Here is a 27,939-nt window from a genome sequence, read left to right as displayed (position 1 = left end):
CCGCAATCCGGCCACCTTCCTCTCCTTTTTCCATCCGTATCCAGGGGGGATTCCCTTCTGGTTTACCGCACAGTGCTTTTAGCCGTTAAAATTGCCGTTGGGGCTCTTATTAAGAGCCCAAAAGTCCGTTCCACCGGGAGCTGCCGAAACGTGCGACTTAGCTGGTCATCGCCGCACCCGGAAGTCAATTGGGTCACTGTTAAGGGGGTGGAATATAGAAATTCCTCATCGTCCGATGTGGCTGTGCGGTGGGTGGTTACTGGGTTCATTGGAGCTTGAACTATCTGCTGTGTGGGGGGTTGGGGCGCTTTCCTCTTTTGTGGCTTTCCCTGCGCACATGTTCCCTGAATATATCTCTGCGCTGTTTCATTCAACTTTTCCCAATCAGGGCCGTCTTCCTGATCTTATCTTTCTCCAAAGGTTTCCTGAAAACCTTTTTGAACAGAAAGCAGTGATTGCAGCTCTGCAATCTGCTTCCGGCACTTTGCGTGATCTAGCGTGCTTTGTCTTTGTTCTGTGGTGGCAGCATGGAGTGCTCTTAATGCTGCCTTTAGGTCACTACACTGTCTCTGTAATGCTTCTACCTGTTTTTCCGTTTCTTCTCGTAACAGGACTGCACGTTGCGTGTCCTAATAGGCCTTTTCGTATTGAGACTGGAAGCTGCTTAGGTGCGCCAGACAAGACTGGTGTGCCCTTTTGGCATCATCCACCTCTCCATCTTTTGCTGCCAACTTCCCTCTCAATTCCAAATTCTCCTTTTCTACCTCGCTTACATCGACCTTCCTCATTCGATGTATGCCCTCAACTTCTTTCCGGAGCGTCCTAACGACCTCCTCTGTGCCTCGCAATTGTGCCAAGCAGGACACGATTGCCATCGGCTTGCGAGCTTTCCCTAAGCTCTTTTTGTGGATCTCGCTCAGGTTCTCCCACCAAGTATGTCCTATACTCCCGGGACCTGATTCCTTGTTGTCACAGAATTCATTCCAAAGGGGCCATCCTTTCCCTTTGAGATATTTCCTGATCTCCTCCTCCCAAATGGGACATTGTCCCACTCTACAGCTGCTGGTCGCTGCGACCGCAAATTCCTCAGGGTTCATTAGGCGCTGCATTGCCTGCATTGCCATCTTTCCTATCCGAATGCTGCTCTTCAAATTTGGGACAGGGGTATTAAGGCGGTACTGTAAATACGGGTACGGCTTTCGCTACTTTCCGATATACAAACTTCCGACAGTTTTGACGCAACAAAAAATCTATCAGTTTTACCTTATCGCCCTGTTAGTTACGCATGCATACACACAGTTCCGAATTATGAGTATTGATCAGAACTGCTTGAACACTTGTGGTTTTCTGTTTCCAATTGGATCTCTAATTCAAATTCTGGGTTCTCTCGGAGTGGTTTTCCACTTCTAGATCGGGTCCCGTCAGGATGTCGCCAAATAATGTTGCTAACATTTGCCTTAGTTTAATTGCTCTGTTTTATCACCTTTGCTCTTGAGTCGCCAGGTATCTTTCTGATACCGCCACGTGGTTCAAGTCCGAGGAATGATCAATAATCCAATACACCGATTAGTAAGATTTAAATCAAAGCACATTTATTATACACAGTAATCACTACTCATGTACAAATTCTACCTCTAAGCTACTTCTACAGCTAACAGGCCAATACTTAACTTGGAACTGGCCCACCAGGTCAGGGAAACGAAAGGCCTTTCGTTCGGGTTCTGAGCCTGCGGGATTCGAAGTTGGTACAGATTGGTAGCTAGGAGCGCCTATCTCGTAGCGAGCGTTGAAGTAAGACTTACTGGATATCGGCGGCGGCTGAACCGGTCACTGTCAAGGGTTGGTTCGCGTTGCTGAGTGACCCGGTCAAGAAGAGCGATTTGAACTTGGGCTTAATTCGTATAGTCTCCAGGGGGGCTTCCCGCCTTTCGGGCGGACCCTGTACCTGGTTCCAAGTGATTGGGACAAAGGTTCGATTTTCTCCAATGCTGGAGCGGTTCCCTGATAGATGGGAGGTCCTGAGGTGGTTGTTCACCTCCCTTTGTGTAGGCTTCTGCTGGCGCCAAAGAGTCTGGTTTTGCTCTATGTGTCTAAATGTTGCTCATTGTTCCTGGGGATTGCTCATTAGTATGCAGATGGCTGGTGTTTTGTTATGCTGATGGATGCTGGTATCGAATTTGTCTGGCCTTTCCAGAGGTAAATACACAGTCAACCTGCAGCTGCTCATTTTTGTCCTGTTGGCTGACTTTCCCATCAGCCTTTGCCGTTCGCCATTTTAAATCGGGACTTAGCCATTTTAACTGGCTACCTACCTCACCCGTATCGTTTGTTTCCACCCCCCCATCTACTCCATAAAACCTTCAGTTCCTTAGCCGCTGCCGGTCGCTTCCCTGTCTTGGACTTCGACCGGTCCAGCTCGGGGTCAATGACTGTGTTAAAGTCTCCCCCCATGTTCAGGTTGTGTGACTCTAAGTCCGGGATTTTGCCTAGCATGAGTCTCATAAATTCCACATCATCCCAATTCGGAGCGTAGACATTCACAAACACCACCCGGACCCCCTCCCACTTTCCACTCACCATTATATACCTGTCCCCCTTATCTGCCACATTTCTCCCAGCCTCGAATGCCACACCCTTACTGATCAGAATTGCTACCCCCCTGGTCTTTGAATCCAGCCCTGAATGGAATACCTAGCCTACCCATCCCTTTCTCAATCTCGGATGATCTGCGAGCTTTAAATGTGTCTCCTGAAGCATTGCTACGTCTGCCTTTAACCCCTTTAGATGCGTGAACACGCGCGCTCTTTTGACTGGCCCATTCAAACCCCTCACATTCCATGTGATCAGCATGGACGGGGGGGCTACCCCCCCCCCCCCCCCCCCCCCCCCCCCCCCCCCCCCGGCCGACTAGCCATCGCCCTTTTTTGGCCAACCTCGATCCCGCACCCTTCGCTTCCTCGAGCGCCCCCACAGGGAACCACTGCCCCCGACCTTCAATTGGTACCCCGAAATTGATACCTCCTCTGTCAGCAAAGCAGCATCCCCCCTCCCCTCCGCCAACAGCCCCATGACCCAAAACCCACCGTCAAGCACCAGCTGAGCACTTGCTCACCCCACACTACGCTCCCGAGAGTCAGCTGGCCCATGCTGACCCCGGCAGCTCCCGCCCCTGGCGCCGATCAGACTGTCGCCTCATTGTCCGGACCCCTCTCACCACATGAATAAACCAATTAAACTACCTCTCCAGCCCCAGTGAGTAAATAGTAATACGAAACGAAAAACAAACAGAAGGCGCTAACATTGCCCCGTGAGGAGACACTTGGTGAACCAAGGCTCCAACTTCCCGAAAAACCGCACTAAGTACAGGGCCACCTCCCCCTCTGTATCTCAACTTTGCTGAAAACACTGCACCCTCCAGCCACCACCACAGTCCTTACACGCACCCAACATTGTATACAATCTTATATTAGAAACGGTACCGTGTTACCCAGCCCCACCGCCGCATTCCACCAAAGCTTAACTGTCCTTTAATTTGAGTCCAGCTTTTCTTGTTTGACGAATGGCTACGCCTCGTCCGGCGTCTCAAAATAGTGATGCCATTCCTTGTACGTAACCCATAGCCTCGCTGGGTGTAGCTATATCCCCGGGGAAATGGACAGGTGGAGAGGGAGAACGCGACGGTCTGGAAGGCCGTCCTCCTGGACCCACGGTCGAAAAGTCTCCCGGTCTCCCGCTGGCAGGAGGTCCTCCCCGATGCGCTTCACTCCATCCGGTCGCTCCTATGTACAACCACTAACGGGACTCCTCATGAGCGAACGTTTGCCTTCCCCAGGAAGTCCACCTCCGGGGTCTCGCTTCTGTCCTGGCTGACAGTCCCGGGGCCCGTCCTTCTCCGCAAGCATGCGAGGAGCCATAAAACCGCCCCCCTCGTCGAGAAGGTCCTGCTGCTCCCAATATGCAAACCCCCAATATGCCTACGTGACACACCAGGACAGGCGGAAGGACACGGTCTCCCTTCAGGATTTGGCTCCTGCAGGCTCCCCGGCGACCATAACCACCACCCCACACCCTGCACCGTCTTCCCCCACTTCCGCCCACCTCCCTCACGAACTGACACCTGCAGGCCCACCAGCGACAAGCACCACCACCTCCGCCCATACACCGCCCCCCCCCCCTTCGCCGACTCAACATCTGGGTGAAGAAGAAGAAGTCGACACGCTCCCGGACGCGCAGGTCTCACTGCCGGCGGCCACACCACAGCTGGGACTGAGACGGTCACGGCGGACTTGACCTTTATGACCACTTCACCCCTGTCGGACTCTTTTTTTAAACAGGGGGTGAATGTGGTAAACCACGTTATTGCATGATATGTATGGCACTGTATTGTACATGCCTGTGCTTGTCCAGGCTGGCTCCGCCTGTGGCTCCTCCCCTCAGGCTTCTGTCTAAAAGTGACAAGTCTCCGCCTCCAAACCCAGTTCGGGTCCAGAGACAGGAGGCTTGCTGTTTAGTGTATTAAAGCCTCAGTCACGTTCATCACTCGTCGTGTGTTATTGATGGTGTATCACACGGTTTCTTTAATATATACGGTGCTCTCTCCAGATGGTGTCTCACATCATTGTGTTTTGCTGCGTTCTACACAACTTGGTGCCACAAAGGGGAGGATGGCTTGTCAGATGGAGGAACTGCACATCTCCTCCGTTGAAGAGGACAAAGGGCTGAGTTCGATGAGCGCAAGGAAGCTGGCCTCCGGAGGAAGAGGCCCTCGCATGAAACAGACGTGGCAGATGTGCCCGTGAAATCCTTCTAGCCACAAGGGCCCGGATTCTCCGACCCGTCGCCGGTTCAGAGAATCCCGCGCGCCCCCCGCCCCACCGCTGGTTTCCGCATTCTCCGGCGCCATTTTTTGGGCACCCGCGGGATTCCCACCGCGCCGGTCGGGGGCCATTGACAGTGCCCCCTCCGACGATTCTCCGGGCCCCCTTGGTGGCCTGGCCCGCAATTGGGGCCCACCGATCGGCGGGCGGGCTGGTTCCATGGGGGTCTACTTTACTCCGCGCCAGACCCCTGTAGGGCTCTGCCATATTTCCCGGGGGCCAGCGCATGCACAAGATCACTCAGGCCGTTCCGCACAGGCGCGGACTCGCGCGGGCCGTTCCCCGCCGGCTGGTGCTGAGGGGACGACTCTGGCGGCAACCTAGCCTGCTAGAAAGGTGAGAATTCCTCACTTTCAGGGACTTTGACGCTGGAGTGGCTGGCGCCGGGTTTCCCGCCGGCGTGGGGACGTAGCCCCATTTTTAGAGAACCCCGCCCAATGTTCCTGGACGATGATGCCATCCAGTTCATACGAGCCTCTTTCACATGTTACCTCAGTGCTGCCTCGACATAAGGTGAGGCTCAGGTCAGTTGTCTGATGTGTCTCCACCTTTGTCCCCACCACAACCAACTTCACAGAGGCAGTTGCCAATTAGAGCAATTGAGGTCCCACTTAGGTGCTAATTCCAGAGCTCATGAGCATATTTACACAGCAGACAGGTCTTCCATTGAGGCTCAAGCCTGGCAGCTTACTGGAGGTAGTGATGGTGGTGGGGGGCAGTGATCCAGAGCCGGGATCGAACCTTGGACCTCTGCTCTGTGAGGCAGCAATGCTAACCACTGCGCCACCGTGCTGCCTTTGCTACTGAAAACCTGGGTGCACCTTTGACAGTATGTCTGAAGTGTTACTACGCATCTCAAAGAGGATAGTACACAACTGGTTTCCGCTTTGATGTCTTTTTTTAAGATATTTTATTCCAAAAATGCACAACATCAACTGAATACATAGAACATAGAGTGCAGAAGGAGGCCACTCGGCCCATCGAGCCTGCACTGACCCACTTAAGCCCTCACTTCCACCCTATCCCCGTAACCCAATGACCCCTCTTAATCGTTTTGGACACTAAGGGCAATTTAGCACGGCCAATCTACCTAACCTGCACATCTTTGGACTGTGGAAGGAAACCAGAGCACCCGGAGGAAACCCACGCAGACGCGGGGAGAACGTGCAGACTCCGCACTTTCAGTGACCCAGTGGGGAATCGAACCTGGGACCCTGGTGCTATGAAGCCACAGTGCTAGCCACTATGCTACCGTGCTGCCCCTAAATACACTGTCCATCAAAGGTACAGTACGAAGTCTTACAACACCAGGTTAAAGTCCAACAGGTTTGTTTCGATGTCACTAGCTTTCGGAGCGCTGCTCCTTCCTCAGGTGAATGAAGAGGTATGTTCCAGGAACATATATATAGACAAATTCAATGTTGCCAAACAATGCTTGGAATGCGACCATTAGGCACAGTCAACAGTTTGCACATTTTTCCCCTTTTAATCCCCCCCCCCCCAACCGATGAACAACTCAAATAAGGTCCAGAATGGCTTCCACAGCACACCGAAAACCTCTTCTTTTTTTTTATTAAATATTTTATTGAAAATTTTTGGTCAACCAACACAGTACATTGTGCATCCTTTACACAATATTATAACAACACAAATAACTGACCTATTTTATAAACAAAAAATGAATAAATAATAAATAACAAAAATGAAAACTAGCCCTAATTGGCAACTGCCTTATCACAAGTAACACTCTCCAAAAATATAATTTAACAGTCCAATATATAATTATCTGTAGCAACGACCTATACATATTATACAGTATATATTAACAACCCTGAGAGTCCTTCTGGTTCCTCCTCCCCCCCCCCCCCTCCCCCCCCCCCCCCCCCCCCCCCCCCCCAATCCTGGGCTGCTGCTGCTGCCTTCTTTTTCCCATTCCGTCTATCTTTCTGCGAGGTATTCGACGAACGGTTGCCACCGCCTGGTGAACCCTTGAGCCGACCCCCTTAGGACGAACTTAATCCGCTCTAGCTTTATAAACCCCGCCATGTCATTTATCCAGGTCTCCACCCCCGGGGGCTTGGCTTCTTTCCACATTAGCAATATCCTGCGCCGGTCTACTAGGGACGCAAAGGCCAAAACATCGGCCTCTCTCGCCTCCTGCACTCCCGGCTCTTGTGCAACCCCAAATATAGCCAACACCCAGCTTGGTTCGACCCGGACTCCTACTACTTTTGAAAGCACCTTTGTCACCCCCATCCAAAACCCCTGTAGTGCCGGGCATGACCAAAACATATGGGTATGATTCGCTGGGCTTCTCGAGCACCTCGCACACCTATCCTCCACCCCAAAAAATTTACTGAGCCGTGCTCCAGTCATATGTGCCCTGTGTAATACCTTAAACTGAATCAGGCTTAGCCTGGCACACGAGGACAACGAGTTTGCCCTGCTTAGGGCATCTGCCCACAGCCCCTCCTCGATCTCCTCCCCCAGCTCTTCTTCCCATTTCCCTTTTAGTTCATCTACCATAGTCTCCCCTTCGTCCCTCATTTCCCTATATATATCTGACACCTTACCATCCCCCACCCATGTCTTTGAGATCACTCTGTCCTGCACCTCTTGTGTCGGGAGCTGCGGGAATTCCCTCACCTGTTGCCTCGCAAAAGCCCTCAGTTGCATATACCTGAATGCATTCCCTTGGGGCAACCCATATTTCTCGGTCAGCGCTCCCAGACTCGCGAACTTCCCATCCACAAACAGATCTTTCAGTTGCGTCATTCCTGCTCTTTGCCACATTCCATATCCCCCATCCATTCCCCCCGGGGCAAACCTATGGTTGTTTCTTATCGGGGACCCCCCCAAGGCTCCAGTCTTTCCCCTATGCCGTCTCCACTGTCCCCAAATCTTCAGTGTAGCCACCACCACCGGGCTTGTGGTGTAGTTCCTCGGTGAGAACGGCAATGGGGCTGTCACCATAGCCTGTAGGCTAGTCCCCCTACAGGACGCCCTCTCTAATCTCTTCCATGCCGCTCCCTCCTCCTCTCCCATCCACTTACTCACCATTGAAATATTAGCGGCCCAATAATACTCACTTAGGCTCGGTAGTGCCAGCCCCCCCCTATCCCTGCTACGCTGTAAGAATCCCTTCCTCACTCTCGGGGTCTTCCCGGCCCACACAAAACCCATGATGCTCTTTTCAATCCTTTTAAAAAAAGCCTTCGTGATCACCACCGGGAGGCACTGAAACACAAAGAGGAATCTCGGGAGGACCACCATCTTAACCGCCTGCACCCTCCCTGCCATTGACAGGGATACCATATCCCATCTCTTGAAATCCTCCTCCATCTGTTCCACCAACCGCGTTAAATTTAACCTATGCAATGTGCCCCAATTCTTAGCTATCTGGATCCCCAGGTAACGAAAGTCCCTTGTTACCTTCCTCAACGGTAGGTCCTCTATTTCTCTACTCTGCTCCCCTGGATGCACCACAAACAACTCACTTTTCCCCATGTTCAATTTATACCCTGAAAAATCCCCAAACTCCCCAAGTATCCGCATTATTTCTGGCATCCCCTCCGCCGGGTCCGCCACGTATAGTAGCAAATCGTCCGCATACAAAGATACCCGGTGCTCTTCTCCTCCCCTAAGTACTCCCCTCCACTTCTTGGAACCCCTCAACGCTATCGCCAGGGGCTCAATCGCCAGTGCAAACAATAATGGGGACAGAGGGCATCCCTGCCTTGTCCCTCTATGGAGCCGAAAATATGCAGATCCCCGTCCATTCGTGACCACGCTCGCCACTGGGGCCCTATACAACAGCTGCACCCATCTAACATACCCCTCTCCAAAACCAAATCTCCTCAACACCTCCCACAAATAATCCCACTCCACTCTATCAAATGCTTTCTCGGCATCCATCGCCACTACTATCTCCGTTTCTCCCTCTGGTGGGGCCATCATCATTACCCCTAACAACCTCCGTATATTCGTGTTCAGCTGTCTCCCCTTCACAAACCCAGTTTGGTCCTCGTGGACCACCCCCGGGACACATTCCTCTATTCTCATTGCCATTACCTTGGCCAGGACCTTGGCATCTACATTTAGGAGGGAAATAGGTCTATAGGACCCGCATTGTAGCGGGTCCTTTTCCTTCTTTAAGAGAAGCGATATCGTTGCTTCAGACATAGTCGGGGGCAGTTGTCCCCTTTCCTTTGCCTCATTAAAGGTCCTCGTCAGTACCGGGGCGAGCAAGTCCACATATTTTCTATAGAATTCGACTGGGAATCCATCCGGTCCCGGGGCCTTTCCCGCCTGCATGCTCCTAATTCCTTTCACCACTTCTTCTACCTCGATCTGTGCTCCCAGTCCCACCCTTTCCTGCTCCTCCACCTTGGGAAATTCCAGCCGATCCAAGAAGCCCATCATTCTCTCCCTCCCATCCGGGGGTTGAGCTTCATATAATTTTTTATAAAATGTCTTGAACATTCACTCTCTCCGCTCCCCGCTCCATCTCTCCTTCCTCATCCCTCACTCCCCCTATTTCCCTCGCTGCTCCCCTTTTCCTCAATTGGTGTGCCAGCAACCTGCTCGCCTTCTCCCCATATTCGTACTGTACACCCTGTGCCTTCCTCCATTGTGCCTCTGCAGTGCCTGTAGTCAGCAAGTCAAATTCTACATGTAGCCTTTGCCTTTCCCTGTACAGTCCCTCCTCCGGTGCTTCCGCATATTGTCTGTCCACCCTCAAAAGTTCTTGCAGCAACCGCTCCCGTTCCTTACTCTCCTGCTTCCCTTTATGTGCCCTTATTGATATCAGCTCCCCTCTAACCACCGCCTTCAACGCCTCCCAGACCACTCCCACCTGGACCTCCCCATTATCATTGAGTTCCAAGTACTTTTCAATGCACCCCCTCACCCTTAGACACACACCCTCATCTGCCATTAGTCCCATGTCCATTCTCCAGGGTGGGCGCCCTCCTGTTTCCTCCCCTATCTCCAAGTCCACCCAGTGTGGAGCGTGATCCGAAATGGCTATAGCCGTATACTCCGTTCCCTTCACCTTCGGGATCAATGCCCTACCCAGCACAAAAAAGTCTATTCGCGAGTAGACTTTATGGACATAGGAGAAAAACGAGAACTCCTTACTCCTAGGTCTGCTAAATCTCCACGGGTCTACACCTCCCATCTGCTCCATAAAATCTTTAAGTACCTTGGCTGCTGCCGGCCTCCTTCCAGTCCTGGACTTCGACCTATCCAGCCCTGGTCCCAACTCCGTATTAAAATCTCCCCCCATTATCAGCTTTCCCATCTCTAGGTCCGGAATGCGTCCTAGCATCCGCCTCATAAAATTGGCATCATCCCAGTTCGGGGCATATACGTTTACCAAAACCACCGTCTCCCCCTGTAGTTTGCCACTCACCATCACGTATCTGCCCCCGTTATCCGCCACTATAGTCTTTGCCTCGAACATTACCCGCTTCCCCACTAATATAGCCACCCCCCTGTTTTTCGCATCTAGCCCCGAATGGAACACCTGCCCCACCCATCCTTTGCGTAGCCTAACCTGGTCTATCAGTTTCAGGTGCGTTTCCTGTAACATAACCACATCTGCCTTAAGTTTCTTAAGGTGTGCGAGTACCCGTGCCCTCTTTATCGGCCCGTTCAGCCCTCTCACGTTCCACGTGATCAGCCGAGTTGGGGGGCTTCCTACCCCCCCCCCCCCCTTGTCGATTAGCCATCACCTTTTTCCAGCTCCTCACCCGGTTCCCACGCAGCTGTATCTCCCCCAGGCGGTGCCCCCCCGCCCATCCTCTCCCATACCAGCTCCCCCCTCTCCCCAGCAGCAGCAACCCAGTAATTCCCCCCTCCCACCCCCCCCCCGCTAGATCCCCCGCTAGCGTAATTACTCCCCCCATGTTGCTCCCAGAAGTCAGCAAACTCTGGCTGACCTCGGCTTCCCCCCGTGACCTCGGCTCGCACCGTGCGACGCCCCCTCCTTCCTGCTTCTCTATTCCCGCCATGATTATCATAGCGCGGGAACCAAGCCCGCGCTGCTCCCTTGGCCCCGCCCCCAATGGCCAACGCCCCATCTCCTCCACCTCCCCTCCTCCCCCCATCACCACCTGTGGGAGAGAGAAAAGTTACCACATCGCAGGATTAGTACATAAAACCCCTCTTTGCCCCCCACATTCGCCCCACCACTTTGTTCGAACGTTCTTTTTAATAACCCGCTCATTCCAGTTTTTCTTCTACAATAAAAGTCCACGCTTCATCCGCCGTCTCAAAGTAGTGGTGCCTCTCTCGATATGTGACCCACAGTCTTGCCGGTTGCAGCATTCCAAATTTTATCTTCGTTTTATGAAGCACCGCCTTGGCCCGATTAAAGCTCGCCCTCCTTCTCGCCACCTCCGCACTCCAGTCTTGATAAACGCGGATCACCGCGTTCTCCCATTTACTACTCCGAGTTTTCTTCGCCCATCTAAGGACCATTTCTCTAGCCTTAAAACGGAGGAATCTCACCACTATGGCTCTGGGAATTTCTCCTGCTCTCGGTCCTCGCGCCATCACTCGGTATGCTCCCTCCACCTCCAACGGACCTGCCGGGGCCTCCGCTCCCATTAACGAGTGCAGCATCGTGCTCACATATGCCCCGACGTCCGCTCCCTCCACACCTTCAGGAAGACCAAGAATCCTCAGATTGTTCCTCCTTGCGTTGTTTTCCGGTGCCTCCAACCTTTCCACACATCGTTTCTGATGTGCCTCCTGCGTCTCCGTCTTCACCACCAGGCCCTGTATATCGTCCTCATTCTCGGCTGCCTTTGCCTTCACGACCCGAAGCTCCCGCTCCTGGGTCTTTTGTTCCTCCTTTAGCCCTTCGATCGCCTGTAGTATCGGGGCCAACAGCTCTTTCTTCATTTCCTTTTTGATCTCTTCCACACAGCATTTCAAGAACTCTTGTTGTTCAGGGCCCCATGTTAAACTGCCACCTTCCGACGCCATCTTGGTTTTTGCTTGCCTTCCTTGCCGCTGTTCTAAAGGATCCACTGCAATCTGGCCACTTCCCTCTCCTTTTTCCATCCGTATCCAGGGGGGATTCCCTTCTGGTTTACCGCACAGTGTTTTTAGCCGTCAAAATTGCCGTTGGGGCTCCTATCAAGAGCCCAAAAGTCCGTTTCACAGGGAGCTGCCGAAACGTGCGACTCAGCTGGTCATCGCCGCACCCGGAAGTCCGAAAACCTCTTCTAACCCCTCAACTCGAACTTGACTTCCTCCAGCCAGGGGAAATCGTTCAAGTCCCCCATCCAGGCTGCCACCCCCGGCGGCGTATCCGACCTTCAACCAAACCACCCGTACATGTCCGCAATCCTACCCTCCCCAAGTCGTCAGGAAGCAGCAGTTGCTCCAACAGTGTGTACTTTGGTAACTGGGGGAATGTCTGCCACTCCTTTCACGTGAAGTCCCCACACCTGCGTGTACCTAACCTCGCTACACATTGGCAGCTCAAACCTCTCCCTCAGCTTGTCCAGCCCCACAAACTTCCCCTCCGAGAACATATCCCTAACCTGCTCTAGGCCCGCCTCCCTCCACTTCCCATAATCCCATTCATTCCCCCCCTGGCTTAAACCTGTGGTTCCTGCACAGTGGCATCAACACTGAAATTTTATCCAACTTGAAATGTCTCCTCAACTAGTTCCATATGCTGATCGTCGACTGCACCACCAGACTACCTGTATACTTCCTGAGGGCTAACAGCAAAGGGGCCATCACCAGGGCCCTTCAACTAGAAACCCCCTACAGGACGACTCCTCCCACCTGACCCAGTCTGCATCCCCCCTCCCCCCAACAAATGCCTCACCTTCTCCACGTTCGCAGCCCAGTAATAATACATCAGGTTCGGGAGCGCCAAATCCCCTTTCTGTCTCTGCCTCCGTAGATGTGTCTCCTGCAAGAAAATTATCTCCGCTTTCAAACCCCTCAGGTGTGCAAAACACCCAGGATCTCTTTTTTTTTAACAAACATTTTATTAAGTCATTTATAGTTTTATAACAACAAAAGATACAAATACAAATGTAAACATAATTCAATGCATAACAACCCCCCCCCCCCCAACCAACAACCATACCCCGCCAACTTGGCCTGTACACACACTTCCCAAGTCCCTCCGTCTCTTCTCGCTGTACCCGCCTAAACTAAACTAAACTAACTCCCCCTATCCACCTTAAAAAAAAACAGGACCTCTTAACTGGTCCATTTAGCCCGTGGACATTCCACGTCACAACTCTTACCGGAGACTCCACCCCCTCTATCGCTCACCATTGTCCCCTTTGGTTCTACCTCGCCCAATCCCACTCTGAAATGGGCCCATCCAAGATCGTCCCCCTTTCCACAAATGAACACACTGATCCTCCAAACCTGCCAAGTCCCATTTCTCCCTCCCCTCCCTGAAACGCCCAGGTTAGCCATCCCTCACGACCTCCTCTCCCACCACACTTCTGTTCACTAGCATTGCTTGATAGTGTGGCAACGCCCGCCCGAAGGCATCCTTGCACACCCTCCCCCCACAAGCGTGACCTTAGCCTGTGCAACCAGTCCCCCACCCTCCTGAATAGCAACAAAACCATCAACACCACCAAAGAGCCCCATCCAACATACTCCTTACATGATAAAACACCAAAATTCACAAATAACCTCTTCCCAAAAACAAAAGCTGGGAGGGGGGAGCAGTCACCCCCTTACAAACTTTCAGTTTCTGAAAATCGCCCCCCCCTCCCCCCTTCGACAACACAAAACAACAGTAACTCCCAACTCCTCCATCCCACACCACCCCTCCGTTCTCCGGCAACTTCTGGTCCCTTATAAAGTCATTTGCTTCCTCCGCCCACAGCAGCTGCCCTGCCCTCAGCTTCTGCCTCAAGGACCGATAGGCCCGATCCAACTCTGGGGCCTTGTCCAACACCCTCTCCTCCACCAACCTCTGGCAGACCCACAAACTGCAAATTCTGTCATCTGGACCTGTTCTCCTCCACCTCCGACTGCAGCGACTTGCATAGATCCCCCAGCATCCCCACCTCTGCCTCCAAAAACGCAAAATGGTTGCTCTGGTTGGACACCGTCTTTTCCACCCTGCGCTTTGAGGCACTTTTCTACCCGATCCAGCGATCCGCGAAGAGGTGCCACTGCTCCCTCAATCGTCCTCGACCAGTCTCTGTGCATCTCCTTCCTCTGCTGCCAAAATTCCTCCTTGATGAAGCTCATCAATTGGTCCATCTGAGACTTTCCCCCGACGATGCCCCTTCCCCCTCCGCCATTCTCACAATTGGTGCTGTGCCACAGGCCTCCTCCAACTCCTTAGCCAGGTCCTGAACTGTCTTCTGCCGGGTCTGACAGCCAGTCGACATGCCAATCCAGGGTAGAACCTCTACTCCTCCACCTTCCACACCACTTTTCAGCCAAAACTACCCCGCTAACGGGGAAAAAGTGCCAGAATCTGTGCATTCGGCCAGAGCTGACCTGTGTGCGACCACTCACTCCTTGGCTGACACCAGAAGCCTTCTCGCTTTGATGTCTGAGGTCTAATCTGAATCCGCACTATGGGATTTGTGGCACGGTGGCACAATGGTTAGCACTGTTTTTTTTAAATTTATAGTGCCCAATTCATTTTTTCCAATTAAGGGGCAATTTAGCATGCCCAAACCACCTACCCTGCACATCTTTGGATTGTGGGGGCAAAACCTATGCAAACACGGGGAGAATGTGAAAACTCCACACGGACAGTGACCCAGGGCAGGGATTGAATTTGGGACCTCGGCGCTGTGAGACAGTAGTGCTAACCACTGTGCCACCCTGCTGCCTTCTGGCTAGCATTGTTGCCTTACAGCGCCAGGGAACCTTGTTCAATTCCGGCCTTGGGTGTCTGTGAGTTTGCACGTTCTCTCCGTGTCTGCATGGGTTCTTCCGGGTGCTCCAGTTTCCTCCCACAGTCCAAAGATGTGCAGGTTAGGTGGGGTTATGGTAATAGGGCAGGGGATTGGGCTTAGGTAGGGTGCTCTTTGAAGAGGGTCGGTGCAGACTCGATGGGCCGAATGGCCTCCATCTGCACTGTGGGGATTATGTGGAGCTCTCCACAGGTGATGCCTTTTGCAAGATTAATGCTCAGGCCTTGTCATCATACTGAGTCCACAGCGTGATATGGTTCTTTCGGATACAATCATCTGTCCCTCTTGGTGATGGATGTGAGCCTGAGAGTCAGGTCACCTTTCGTGTGAGCTTCAGCGGCAGCATTGTCTGATCATTGACAATCACTCATGATTGTACCTTCATCTGGTATATCCCAACTTCCCGTATAGCCGAGCCTTTGCATCTTTGGGCATGAGAATGCCCACACTACATTCCAGTGTTAATTAGTTGATTACAAAGAGCATACAGTAGATTTTGTGAAGCTTTGCTCTGATCCCATTTCAAACCTTCATTCCAGAATTTTCAGATGTCCACAGGGAAGCCAAGTGCACTGACGGCATTCCCATGATCAACGTTTCCATGTTGATTGCCTGCCGGCGCCAACCCAGCCTTCAGGTCCAGAGCGACATCCTCCCATGGCACCTGGGGCCTGTGTGACACATACCTCTGATCATGCATAACGATTGCCCTCTATGAGGTATTTTAGGAGTAACCAAATGTTAGCTTTGTCCATGACTCTTGCAGTACACAGGTGGACAAGTGGGGACTGTTGTAGGGGTGATGTCTAGCTGTAAGTGTGGATATGAAATTATACTGCAAGCTGCTAGGAGCATATAAGATCCCTGAATATTGGCCAATATGTAACCCACACTCAAACTTGAGTCATTACATGTAGGCCATTGAAAGATGAGAGATTGACTCTAACGCGGATTGACATTAAAACATATTCAGATTGGGGGGTTCATGTGATGTGACCGTGGGAATGGCTGCGTTTTTGCGAGCTCTGCCTATACTTGTCTTTTAATCCTTTGTTTTACCCTAATGCACATCCCATAATTACTTTTGGGGTATATATCTTGCACTATGTCCCTGCGTGATTCTGGTTGAATTTTGTTGATGAGGAGCCGATTTAAATCAGAGAGAATTCTTGTTTGATTGAGGCCGTTGGAGGTTGCCAGCCTGGGGCCCAGCTTGCATTGACAGCGGGCCATGCCTTGGCGGTGCTGTCGGCATCAAAATGACGTTTTGGTTTGGCTCCGTGGTGCAGATTTGCGGTGCTCACTTTGATGAACTGTGAAATATCCTCGAGAACATAGTGGAAGCGCAGCAGAGAATGCTGGTATTTGATAGAGCAATTTTCCTGATGAGGGCTCGCCTTCGGTCTTTGGAGATCCTGCTGCATGGTGTATTGTTTATCCTGGCCAAGTCAGGGAGTAGGGACTGGACAAGGAGAGTTCATGAGCCTGGCGGAGATAGAGGCGCTTAATTCAATGAACTTTGGAGGAATCCTGAGGGTGCTCGACGATCCTGTCATGGCTTTGGCCTTTCCAAGCAACATGACTGGTGTTATTATCCTGCAGTTCATCAATAATGCTGGACTTTATTCCCTTGTGATTATGCTGTTGATTTCATGTTATTGTCTTTTCTCCTGACAAGGGTGAACAATATTATGTATTGCTTGGTTGGCCCTTGTTCCGCACTGCAACCAACCACTATTTGTTGATGTACCATTTGTCAATGTACTCTGTCGATTATTCTTTTGTCTACTATGTACGTACTGTGTACGTTCCCTCAGCCGCAGAAAAATACTTTTCACTGTACTTATAGGAGAGGTCTTGAATGAGTACTTTTCTTCTGTATTTACAAATGAGAGGGGCGATATTGTTGGAGAGGACAGTGTGAAACAGATTGGTAAGCTCGAGGAAATACTTGTTAGGAAGGAAGATGTGTTGGGCATTTTGAAAAACTTGAGGATAGACAAGTCCCCCGGGCCTGACGGGATATATCCAAGGATTCTATGGGAAGCAAGAGATGAAATTGCAGAGCCGTTGGCAATTATCTTTTCGTCCTCACTGTCAACAGGGGTGGTACCAGGGGATTGGAGAGTGGCGAATGTCGTGCCCCTGTTCAAAAAAGGAACTAGGGATAACCCTGGGAATTACAGGCCAGTTAGTCTTACTTCGGTGGTAGGCAAAGTAATGGAAAGGGTACTGAAGGATAGGATTTCTGAGCATCTGGAAAGACACTGCTTGATTCGGGATAGTCAGCACGGATTTGTGAGGGGTAGGTCTTGCCTTACAAATCTTATTGAATTCTTTGAGGAGGTGACCAAGCATGTGGATGAAGGTAAAGCAGTGGATGTAGTGTACATGGATTTTAGTAAGGCATTTGATAAAGTTCCCCATGGTAGGCTTCTGCACAAAGTAAGGAGGCATGGGATAGTGGGAAATTTGGCCAGTTGGATAACGAACTGGCTAACCGATAGAAGTCAGAGAGTGGTGGTGGATGGCAAATATTCAGCCTGGATCCCCGTTACCAGTGGTGTACCGCAGGGATCAGTTCTGGGTCCTCTGCTGTTTGTGATTTTCATTAATGACTTGGATGAGGGAGTTGAAGGGTGGGTCAGTAAATTTGCAGACGATACGAAGATTGGTGGAGTTGTGGATAGTAAGGAGGGCTGTTGTCGGCTGCAAAGAGACATAGATAGGATGCAGAGCTGGGCTGAGAAGTGGCAGATGGAGTTTAACCCTGAAAAGTGTGAGGTTGTCCATTTTGGAAGGACAAATATGAATGCGGAATACAGGGTTAACGGTAAAGTTCTTGGCATTGTGGAGGAGCAGAGAGACCTTGGGGTCTATGTTCATACATCTTTGAAAGTTGCCACTCAAGTGGTAGAGCTGTGAAGAAGGCCTATGGTGTGCTCGCGTTCATTAACAGAGGGATTGAATTTAAGAGCCGTGAGGTGATGATGCAGCTGTACAAAACTTTGGTAAGGCCACATTTGGAGTACTGTGTACAGTTCTGGTCGCCTCATTTTAGGAAGGATGTGGAAGCTCTGGAAAAGGTGCAAAGAAGATTTACCAGGATGTTGCCTGGAATGGAGAGTAGGTCTTATGAGGAAAGGTTGAGGGTGCTAGGCCTTTTCTCATTAGAGCGGAGAAGGATGAGGGGCGACTTGATAGAGGTTTATAAGATGATCAGGGGAATAGATAGAGTAGACAGTCAGAGACTTTTTCCCCAGGTGGAACACACCATTACAAGGGGACATAAATTTAAGGTGAAAGGTGGAAGATATAGGAGGGATATCAGAGGTAGGTTCTTTACCCAGAGAGTAGTGGGGGCATGGAATGCACTGCCTGTGGAAGTAGTTGAGTCGGAAACATTAGGGACCTTCAAGCAGCTGTTGGATAGGTACATGGATTACGGGAAAATGATATAGTGTAGATTTATTTGTTCTTAAGGGCAGCACGGTAGCATTGTGGATAGCACAATTGCTTCACAGATCCATGGTCCCAGGTTCGATTCCGGCTTGGGTCATTATCTGTGCGGAGTCTGCACGTCCTCCCCGTGTCTGCGTGGGTTTCCTCCGGGTGCTCCGGTTTCCTCCCACAGTCCAAAGATGTGCGGGTTAGGTGAATTGGCCAATGATAAATTGCCCTTAATGTCCAAATTGCCCTTGGTGTTGGGTGGAGGTGTTGAGTTTGGGTAGGGTGCTCTTTCCAAGAGCTGGTGCAGACTCAAAGGGCCGAATGGCCTCTTTCTGCACTGTAAATTCAATGATAATCTATGATTAATCTAGGACAAAGGTTCGGCACAACATCGTGGGCCGAAGGGCCTGTTCTGTGCTGTATTTTCTATGTTCTATGTTCTATGTTCTGTACATGTGACAATAAATATCAATCAATCATATTCAAGCACAAGGGTCGCCTATTATCCTGTGTTTGGCAAAAACCATATGAAGTCGGTAAAGTGATATGCGATTGTGCAGTCTTACCCTTTTGTTAGGTGCTGTAATGTTTGCATTTATGAGGAGGAAGTGTATCTTGGACTCCCCTTGCCTGGTTTATAGAAAAGACGAGTGTTTTGTTATGTTTCCTTCGTGACATAAGCGGCTTCCTTGCATTGCATTTGTCAAGGAAGGTCGAGACGTGTAAATAACTTTAACACATTTATTTACACTATGTACACTTTTATAACTTGAGTTCGACACTACTGCTAATCCTATTATAGCTCCCTAACTTGCTAACCATCTGCTGTCTTCCACGTGTTGGGTGTAATAATGAATCAACTCTGTGCCTCTCCTCACTGACTGTCTCCACTGGCCGAAGGGGCTGATCATGTGTGTCGTGTCCTTTATGTATCGGTTGGTGTAATGCCCCCCTGTGGTCGTGTCACCTCTTTGTGTATCTTGAATGTCCATTGGTCGCCTACCATGTAGCTTATCTATTGGTTGAGTGTGTGTGTGTGTGTGATGTTTCTGGTGCTCCCTCTAGTGTCTGTCTAGCTTACATGTATTTAGTGATGCACATCACCACAACGAGTAGAGCCACAGTTGGTGGATAGTTGGTGTGGTGATGGGTTAGATAAGTCCTCACTTGGATTGAGGAAAGCCCCCAGTTGGAGCTAATTGTGTCAGGTTTTTATTTTGCTCTTTTTATTATTTTGAATCCTGAGAATCTGTGCTTATCTCCTATGAAGGCCCAGACAGATGATGTATGCAGGAGAGGTCTGGGTTCCTTATGCTTCTTCTTTGTGGTAGTCGTTTTCAGAACTGTTGGAGTAGGGGGGTAATGAGTGACAGCGTGCGAGTCTGGGTGTGATCAGTTCATCTTTTTAAATTTTTTCCAATTAAGTGGCCAATCCATCTACCCTGCACATCTTTTGTGTTGTGGGGGTGAGACCCACGCAGACACGGGGAGAATGTGCAAACTCCACATGGACAGTGACCCGGGACCGGGCTCAAACCCGGGTCCTCAGCACTGTGAGGCAGCAGTGCTAACCACTGTGCCATCGTACTGCCCACGTGGTTGGTTAATCCTTACATGAGTTGTTGAAGTGAGGGTCTGTAAGCTACACCTCTGAGTTGTTGGAGCCCTTCTTTGTGTTAGGGCTACGCTTCATGGAGAAGTTAGGTGCCCTCCTCCAAGTGGTGGGGCTCGTGCACTGCCTCAGATGTGGTTAGTGAAGGGCTGGTCCGGCTGGATGGTAGGTTTTGACATGTGCTGGGTATCTGGGGGGGGTGCTGACCCCTATGTGCAAGAATGTGCTGGACTAGGACGGGTCCGGTACGGTGACTGGTATCCTGTTGTCCCCTTATGCTTGGGACATCCTTTCTCACAGCTACTTATTAGTGTTGTTCTGAGTAACTATATGTCCTTGGTTTACTGATTTTGTGGGTGTGGGGCTGGGCAGGGTCCTGTACAGGATTTGATATCCTGTTGCCCCCCTTATGGTTGGGATGTTCCTTTGTCTGAATAGGCGTTTTTTTCTCTTCTTTGTCACGTGGTGGAGGGTCTGAAGAACACAGGCCGATAGCTGTCCCCTGGTCCTTTTTATCCTGAGGCCCTCTGCTCCTGGTAGTTTTTTGTTTTATCCTGTCATGGTTAGTTTGACGGGAGGCGCTGACCACATTGACTATAATCCAAATCTATTGTATGAATATTTGCTGATCCTCTCTGTATAAATATGTGGAATGATGAGCGTTCTGTACTGAGCCTGAGATTGGGATTTTGTTGCAACTTGTGGTGTATGTAAAATATCCGTTTAGAACTGGGGTTCAGACAAATTTGTTTTAAATTTCGCTTGTGGTAGGGTAAAAGAGTCCATGATTGGCTCCTGCAAGGGTGCAGATGGGGTCTGATGTCAGAGAAGGAGGGGTCTCTGGTGTTCCTGGAGTTGAGGGGGATATGGTTTACTGCACGCCCGAAAATGGCTCAAAGATCTTTCCTTGAATTCTCGTGATGGCTGCGAGCAATTGCCACCTGTGAATGTGTGAACCATTTTTACCCTGTTTTCATGGCCTTTTCCTTCTCTCCCTGGTTGTCTGGTAGTGCGTATATAAACACCAAATTTAGTCTAATGATTGTTGCTGTTCCCCTGTCCCCTTCTGTGTCTGTATGTCGAGACATTTTTGTTGAGCAGTACCATTTTGGTTTTGTTGCATTATTTATTAAAATGGAAAAACTTCAATAACAATACTTTTAAAACATATACAGACCATCTCTCAGTGCAGAAGCATCAGGTGAATACACCAGACTGCAACATCTATACTCATGAAGCCACATGATATGATCCGCTGACACAAGTCTCAGTTATGCATTCCCCAACCAGCATGTTGATGGAGCCAGAGGCCTTGCTCATGACTCTATTGTGTACAGAAAGGCGACTCACTGTAATGAGATGGTGCGAGACACCATCGGCCTGAAGCAGACGGTGGGAGATATCGGAGGAGGGGGCTCTGCTACACTTGAATGACCTCAGAAAATTTCATCTGGTAGAAGAACCATTCATTAGATAAGAAGTTCACAGAAACAAAATATGTACATAGTATATAGATTGTGAATACCCATGCCACCTTTGTGATCTCAAAATTTCGTAGTTTTTCTTACTCTACCATTAGATCTAGGTGCCATCCCCAAAAACGCAGCAGAAGTGTGGACACCCTAACACTATACCCTGTTGCCTGTGACGAGCTTGGTGGGCGTCCTCTGGAGGGCCACGGCCTGTTTGGGCCTCATGCGATGGGGCACATGCACCCTCCTCAGCCTGAGGAGTTGGAGTTGACTCGGTCACCAGCGGAGAGGACTTGGAGTGGCTGGATATCCCAGGAGAGCCCTGGATGAATGGCCCCAGCATGTCTGGTTCACTCTTCTCCCTGTGGGTGCCTGAGGGTCCCTCCCTGGCTCCTTGATGAGAAGAACCTTGTAGAGAGAGACTGAGGCACCCCATCATCTCCTCACCTAGCCACAGCTGGAATGCTGCCATGGCTGAAGTAATGTTGTGTTTGTCCTCATGCATATCCAGCAGAAACTGCTGGACCAGTACCTCCATCGCAGACACCACCATTTCAATGGTGACTTCGATGAGCTGAAATGTCAGGGCCAAGACATTAGACTGAACATGGATGGACGCCTCCATCCTCTGTTCTAAGCTGCTGATGGCCTCTGATACACCTGCCTGATGTGCCACACCTGAGCACCGATTCCAGAGGCTCGTCATCAGACTCGGACTCCGCAGGAGTCTAGCATCCAGCAGTCCCCCATGTGTCAGTGACCTTTTCCTGTAATAGAGAGAAGAGAAAATTAGTGATTGGCTGGATGATCACCTACATTAAAGAGCCCTCACAGTTTTGGGAGGTGAGCAAAGACTAGTGGTTGGATCCACACTAGCTGATTGGGGGACGCAGAGCAAGCACAATCCTGGTCCTCACCAGGCAGCGCTGCTGCTGGCTGTTTAAAGGGGCTGAATGGCCTGATTTTCGGGATTCCACCCCCCCCACTCTCCTGCTGAGTGGACTTGCATAAGGGCTGAAGATGTCACTTGTGCAGCATGTTCAAGTGTTGACGATTTAAACATGCGTGTGAGAGAATCATCGATGATGTCCTCTCTTGCTAGAATAGACTTTAACAAAGCTAGAGACCAGTGGAATGTGGAAAAACTGGAGGTGACGAGGAAAAGTTGTGAATTGAATAAAAAGGATTATCAAGCTTTCTTAGCTGACCATTGAAATAACATCAATTAAGTTCATAAAGCAACCAGAGGATTTTATTTGGCAGGAAAATGAACTGCTTTCACTAAAGGAGGCAATGTTACCATGTATCTCCTGGAAAAAAGATTGAAAAGCCAGGTCATGAAGGCGGCACGGTGGCACAGTAGTTAGCACTGCTGCCTCAGCTCCAGGGACCCAGATGACTGTCTGTGTGGAGTTTGCACTTTTTCCTGTGTCTGCGTGGGTTTCCTCCGAGGTGCTCCCAGTCCAAAGATGTGCAGGTTAGGTGGATTAGCCATGTTAAATTGCCCCTTAGTATCCAAACGATTAGGTGGGGTTACGGGAATAGGGTGGAGGCGTGGGCTTAAGTAGGTGCTCTTTCCAAAGGCCAATGCAGACTCGATGGGCTGAATGTCCTCCTGCACTGTAAATTCTAAGATTTTAAGAATCTAAAGCTAAAATTGATCCTGAATTTAAACCGGATGAAGCAAATTCAGTCACTGTAAAGGTCAGTTCAGGGGCAGGATTCTCCAACCTCCCACCGGGTCGGAGAATCGCCGGGTCGGAGAATCGCTGGGGGGCGGCGTGAATCCTGCCCCCACCGGCTGCCGAATTCTCCGGCATGGGGGGATTGGGCGGGAATCGCACCGCGCCAGTCGGCGGCCGCTGGTAGCGGCCCCCTGCGATTCTCCAGCCCGCGATGGGCCGAGTGGCCGCCCGTTTTTTTTTTTTGCCGGTCCCGCCGGCGTATATTAGAGTAAGTCCTTACCGGCATGATCTGGCGGCACAGGCGGCCTCCGGGGTTCTCGGGGGGCGCGGGGGGATCTGGCCCCGGGAGGTGCCCCACGGTGGCCTGGCCCGTGATCGGGGCCCACCGATCCATGGGTGGGCATGTTCCGTGGGGGCACTCTATTCTTCCGCACCGGCGATTGTAGCGGTCCGCCATTCCCGGTGCGGAGACGAAGCCCTCTGCCCATGCGCTGGGATGACGCCAGCACATGCATTATAACTGAATGGGACAATAGCTGAGCAAGCAGACGGGTTTTCTGGCTGCTTTGATTGTAGCCCCCTTGCTAATGTTTCATTTTGTGGTCTGTTCCTTCCACTGTAATAATTTTGTCTCCTTCGCTTCTCTTATCCATCCAGGAGCATTTCAAGAATGAATTTACATCAGGCGATGGACAGAAGGGTAAGGGGAAAACCTTCCTCAGCTTGTTTATCCTCTGCCTGGGTTTTAACCTTGTGTCACTGTAATTATTAACAATTGTTTCCATAGATTTCATTGGTGACATATCTTTTTGTAGGATAGTGTTTGTATCATCAATTCGTAAAGCATTTTGGGATTTATCAGGATTGAGTTGGTTTTGTAAGTGGGAGAATAGCACTGTCCCATTCCTCTCACTCCGCCAATCACAAACGAACTAACAACATACACAAGCTAGTTTTTAACTGCTCGCTACCACCTCTCGGCCGCTCTGTGTAGAATGTTCTGTTATTTGTGTGTCAGGGTCCTTAAATCCCTGAGCATTTACTACTCTCTCAGCTTTGAAAGAATATTCTTTTTCCATTTTTCCTACATTGTCAAGCTCACATTGCCACCTAGCTTACTATCTAGGTCACTGGGTTGGGCTTTGTGCTTCTCCATCAGCAGGTTTGAAGGCAGGGGGAGTTTGTTAAGTCTAGTACTGTGCCCACTACCTATCCTCCTCTGCAATTTGACCAGCGGCAGGGGTGCGGGAAGGTGACGGCCATCCACTCACCCATGGGCCTATTGGAACCCTTAAAGTGGGCAATCTGTGTTCATCCCCCGCCACTAGAATTTAAACAGAGATCAATGCCAAGGGGGCAACCCAGCAGGTTTCCCTGCATGGACAGGTGGCAGATATGGAGTTCCCTTCTTAACACCCGCTGTTTCCATTGGAAAACTACTCTAAGGTTTTAATCACCCCCACCCCCCACCGTGGCCTCTCAAACCCCCTGCCCCCCCCCCCCCCCCCCCCCCCCACCTCCCGGGCTCATCCCCTTTGCCAGGACCTGTCAGCTTGGAATTCGGTGAGACCTGATCCAAATCCTGATCCAACGCCACATGTCTCCGTCCTGAAGAGCTAGAGAGCTGCCCGCCTCTGATTATCCAGAAAGTCTGAGGTCCTTTAGGGGCCAGAATCGGTACTCCCAGCGGCCCGTTCACGCCGTCGTGAACCGCGACGCCGTTTCCGACCGCGTGGACGCTGCCGCCGAATGGGAGAATCCAGCCCGTGGTCTTTTGAAAGGATTTGATGATTTAAAGTTGACTTTGGAATCTTGTAAAGTGAAGGGTTCACAGCATGCTGTGGGGTTTCTTGTAGTCAAATAACTAGGAGGTTGGTCATTAGTTAAACTTTAAACTAGAACGGGTTACGTATTCTGCCGTTTCACAGCTGGCTTTGGAGTCTGGTTCACAGACCAGCTGACTTCATGCTTCTGACGGCACTGATGTTTGCACACAGCTACTGGCTGATCTTTTACAAACAGACCAAAAACGGCTGCCGTACCATGTGACTTTCCACAAGTTCAGTTGCTTTTCCAAATAAAGTATAGTGTTTATTACACATCCTGTGTTGTGGATTAACACCTCTTATGGTCCACCCGGTCTGGTCTGGATGGGGGGGGCACATGATACAATGGGAGGTTGATGGCCATTCACTTCCATCTGCCACACACTGAGTTTAATCTTCCTTTTTGTTCAAGATGAAACATGGAGACAAACAGTATAATAATAATAATCGCTGATTGTCACAATTAGGCTTCAATGAAGTTACTGTGAAAAGCGCCTAGTCGCCACATTCCGGCACCTGTTCGGGGAGGCCGGTACGGGAATTGAACTCGCGCTGCTGGCCTGCTCTGCATCACAAGCCAGCTGTTTAGCCCACTGTGCTTAACCAGCCCCTGGTATGGAACACTTCATGGTCTTTTGTGTTGGCTCATCCTTAAACATAGAGATGTGTGAATTCCCTGGAAGGCTGAGATTCTCCATATTTAATTAGGTATTCACTTGAGACTTAGTACTGTCTGTAGCTCCAATGCCAACAGTCACCTGATTGCAGCAGCCATTTTAATAGACAAACTGTCCAGTTTCTTAAAAGTTTTTTTTTTAAATTTCGAGTGCCCAATTAATTTTTCCAATTAAGGGGCAGTTTACGTGGCCAATCCACCTAACCTACATATCTTTTGGGTTGTGGGGGTGAAACACACGCAAACACGGGGAGAATGTGCAAACTCCACACGGATAGTGACCCAGAGCCGGGATCGAACCTGGGACCTCGACGCCGTGAGACAGCAGTGCTAACCACTGCACCACCGTGCTGCCCTAGTTTCTTAAAAGTATTGACTGAAAGTTCATTGAATGCCTCACAGCGCCAGGGATCCAGATTCAATTCTTGGAAGACTGTCTGTGGAGTTTGCACAATCTCCCTGTGTCTGCGTGGGTTTCCTCCGGGTGCTCCGGTTTTCTCCCACAGTCTAACGACGTGCAGGTTAGGTGGATTAGCCACACTAATTTGCCCCTTAGTGTCCAGGAATGTGCTGGTTGGGTGGGATAGGGGGATAGAGCAGGGAAGTGGGCCTAGGAGGTGCTCTTTCAGAGCGTTGGTGCAGACTCAATGGGCCGAATTACATCTTCTGCATTGTAGGGATTCTGTGATTCCATGGTTATAGATGGGTTAAGTGAGCAGGCAAAAATCTGGCAGATGGAGTATAATGTGCAAAAATGTGAGGTTCTCCCAGCCACCTGTATATGTCTCATTTTGACAGAGAGTAGAACAGCAAAATATTAGCTAAATGGAGAGGGATTGCAGAGGGATCTGGGTATTCTTGTACATGAATCACACATTTAGCATGCAGACACAGCAAGTAATTAAGCAATGTTGGCCTTTATTGCAGGGTGGGAGGGTAGCGGGGATGGAGGTGCACTGGACACGTCTTGCTGCGACAATACAGGGTATTGATGAGACCAGACCTGGAGTACTGTGTAGAGTTTTAGTCTCTATTTTTTTTTAATGTATTTTATTCCAAACAAAAATGAAAGGTTACAACATATAAACAATTCGGGAAACAAACTTCCCAACACTCAAACTATACAGCTTGTAAAATTTTACCCCCTTTTCACCCACCCCCCACCCCCGCGACGATCAACTCCTCAAACACGGTCACGAATATCCCCCACCTTGCCTCAATGCCCTCAACTGAACCCCTTAACTCGTATTTGATCTTTTCCAGCCGAAGAAAGTCATATAAGTCACCCAGCCAGGCCGCTACCCCCGGTGGCGTTGTTGACCGCCACTCGTCATCGGGCAATCAGCACGGCAAAGACCACAACATCTCCCCCCCCCCCCCCCCCCATCGACTCCGGTTTCTTCAATATCCCAAATATTGCCACCAAAGGGGCTTAACCTCCTCCCAAACCATCCTTGCTAGCACCATGAACACTCACGCCAGAATCTCTCCAACTTTTCACAGCCCCAGGACATGTGTGTGATTCGCTGCTCCCCGCCCACACTTCTCACACTCGTCTACCACCCCCTGAAAGAACCCACTCATTCTTGCTCAAGTCATATGTACCCTGTGTTAGGGCAGCACGATGGCATAGTGTTTAGCACTGTTGCTTCACCGCACCAGGGTCCCAGGTTCGATTCCCGGCTTGGGTCATTGTCTTTGCGGAGTCTGCATGTTGTCCCCGTGTCTGCGTGGGTTTCCTCCCACAAGTCCCGAAAGACATGATGTTAGGTAATTTGGACATTCTGAATTCTCCCTCAGTGTACCCGAAGAGGCGCCAGAGTGTGGCGACTAGGGGACATTTCACAATAACTTCATTACAGTGTTAATGTAAGCTACTTGTGACAATAATAATAAAGATTATTACGACTTTGAACTCTATTAGGCTCATACTTGCGCACAAGGAGGTCGCATTTACCTTTCATAGCGCCTCACTCCATACCCCCAGTTTATCTATCCTCCCAGCTCCCCTTCCCATTTCTCCTCAATCTTCACGACCCGCTCACCTCCCTGTTCTCTCAGCCACCTGTATATGTCTCCAATCCTGCCATCCCCTTCCACATCCGGAAGCAACAGTCGCTCCAGCAGGGTGTATCTCGGCAACTTGGGAACTCTTTCCAAACCTTCAGCTGGTTCCAGATCTTCACCGTGGACTGCACCACCGGGCTCCCTGAGTATCTGCTCGATGCCATTGGCAATGCTACTATCACCATAGACCTTAAGGTGGACCCCCTACAGGATTCCTCCTCCATCCTAACCCATTCTATCCCCTCTCCTTCCCACCATTGCCTCACCTTCTCCACATTCGCCGCCCAATAGTAATGTAGCAGGTTCGACAACACCAACCCTCCCCTCTGCCTCTGTAACAGGGTC

At 50.5% G+C, this 27,939-nt stretch overlaps 1 protein-coding gene across 1 annotated transcript in view; it reads left to right on the top strand.

Annotated features, from left to right (window-relative positions):
- Positions 1 to 27,939, top strand: part of upb1 (ureidopropionase, beta) — a 286,897-nt gene that overhangs the window by 237,691 nt on the left and 21,267 nt on the right. Inside the window, exon 8 of the mRNA XM_072499643.1 lies at positions 23,683 to 23,725. Within this exon, the coding sequence (XP_072355744.1) occupies positions 23,683 to 23,725 (43 nt within the window). The remainder of the gene's footprint in view (positions 1 to 23,682; positions 23,726 to 27,939) is intronic.

Source organism: Scyliorhinus torazame, chromosome 1 (genome assembly GCF_047496885.1).
Source record: "Scyliorhinus torazame isolate Kashiwa2021f chromosome 1, sScyTor2.1, whole genome shotgun sequence".
Classification (NCBI taxonomy): Eukaryota; Metazoa; Chordata; class Chondrichthyes; order Carcharhiniformes; family Scyliorhinidae; genus Scyliorhinus; species Scyliorhinus torazame.
The sequence above is the reverse complement of the archived record's forward strand: the minus strand, read 5'-3'. Positions and strand labels throughout refer to the sequence as shown.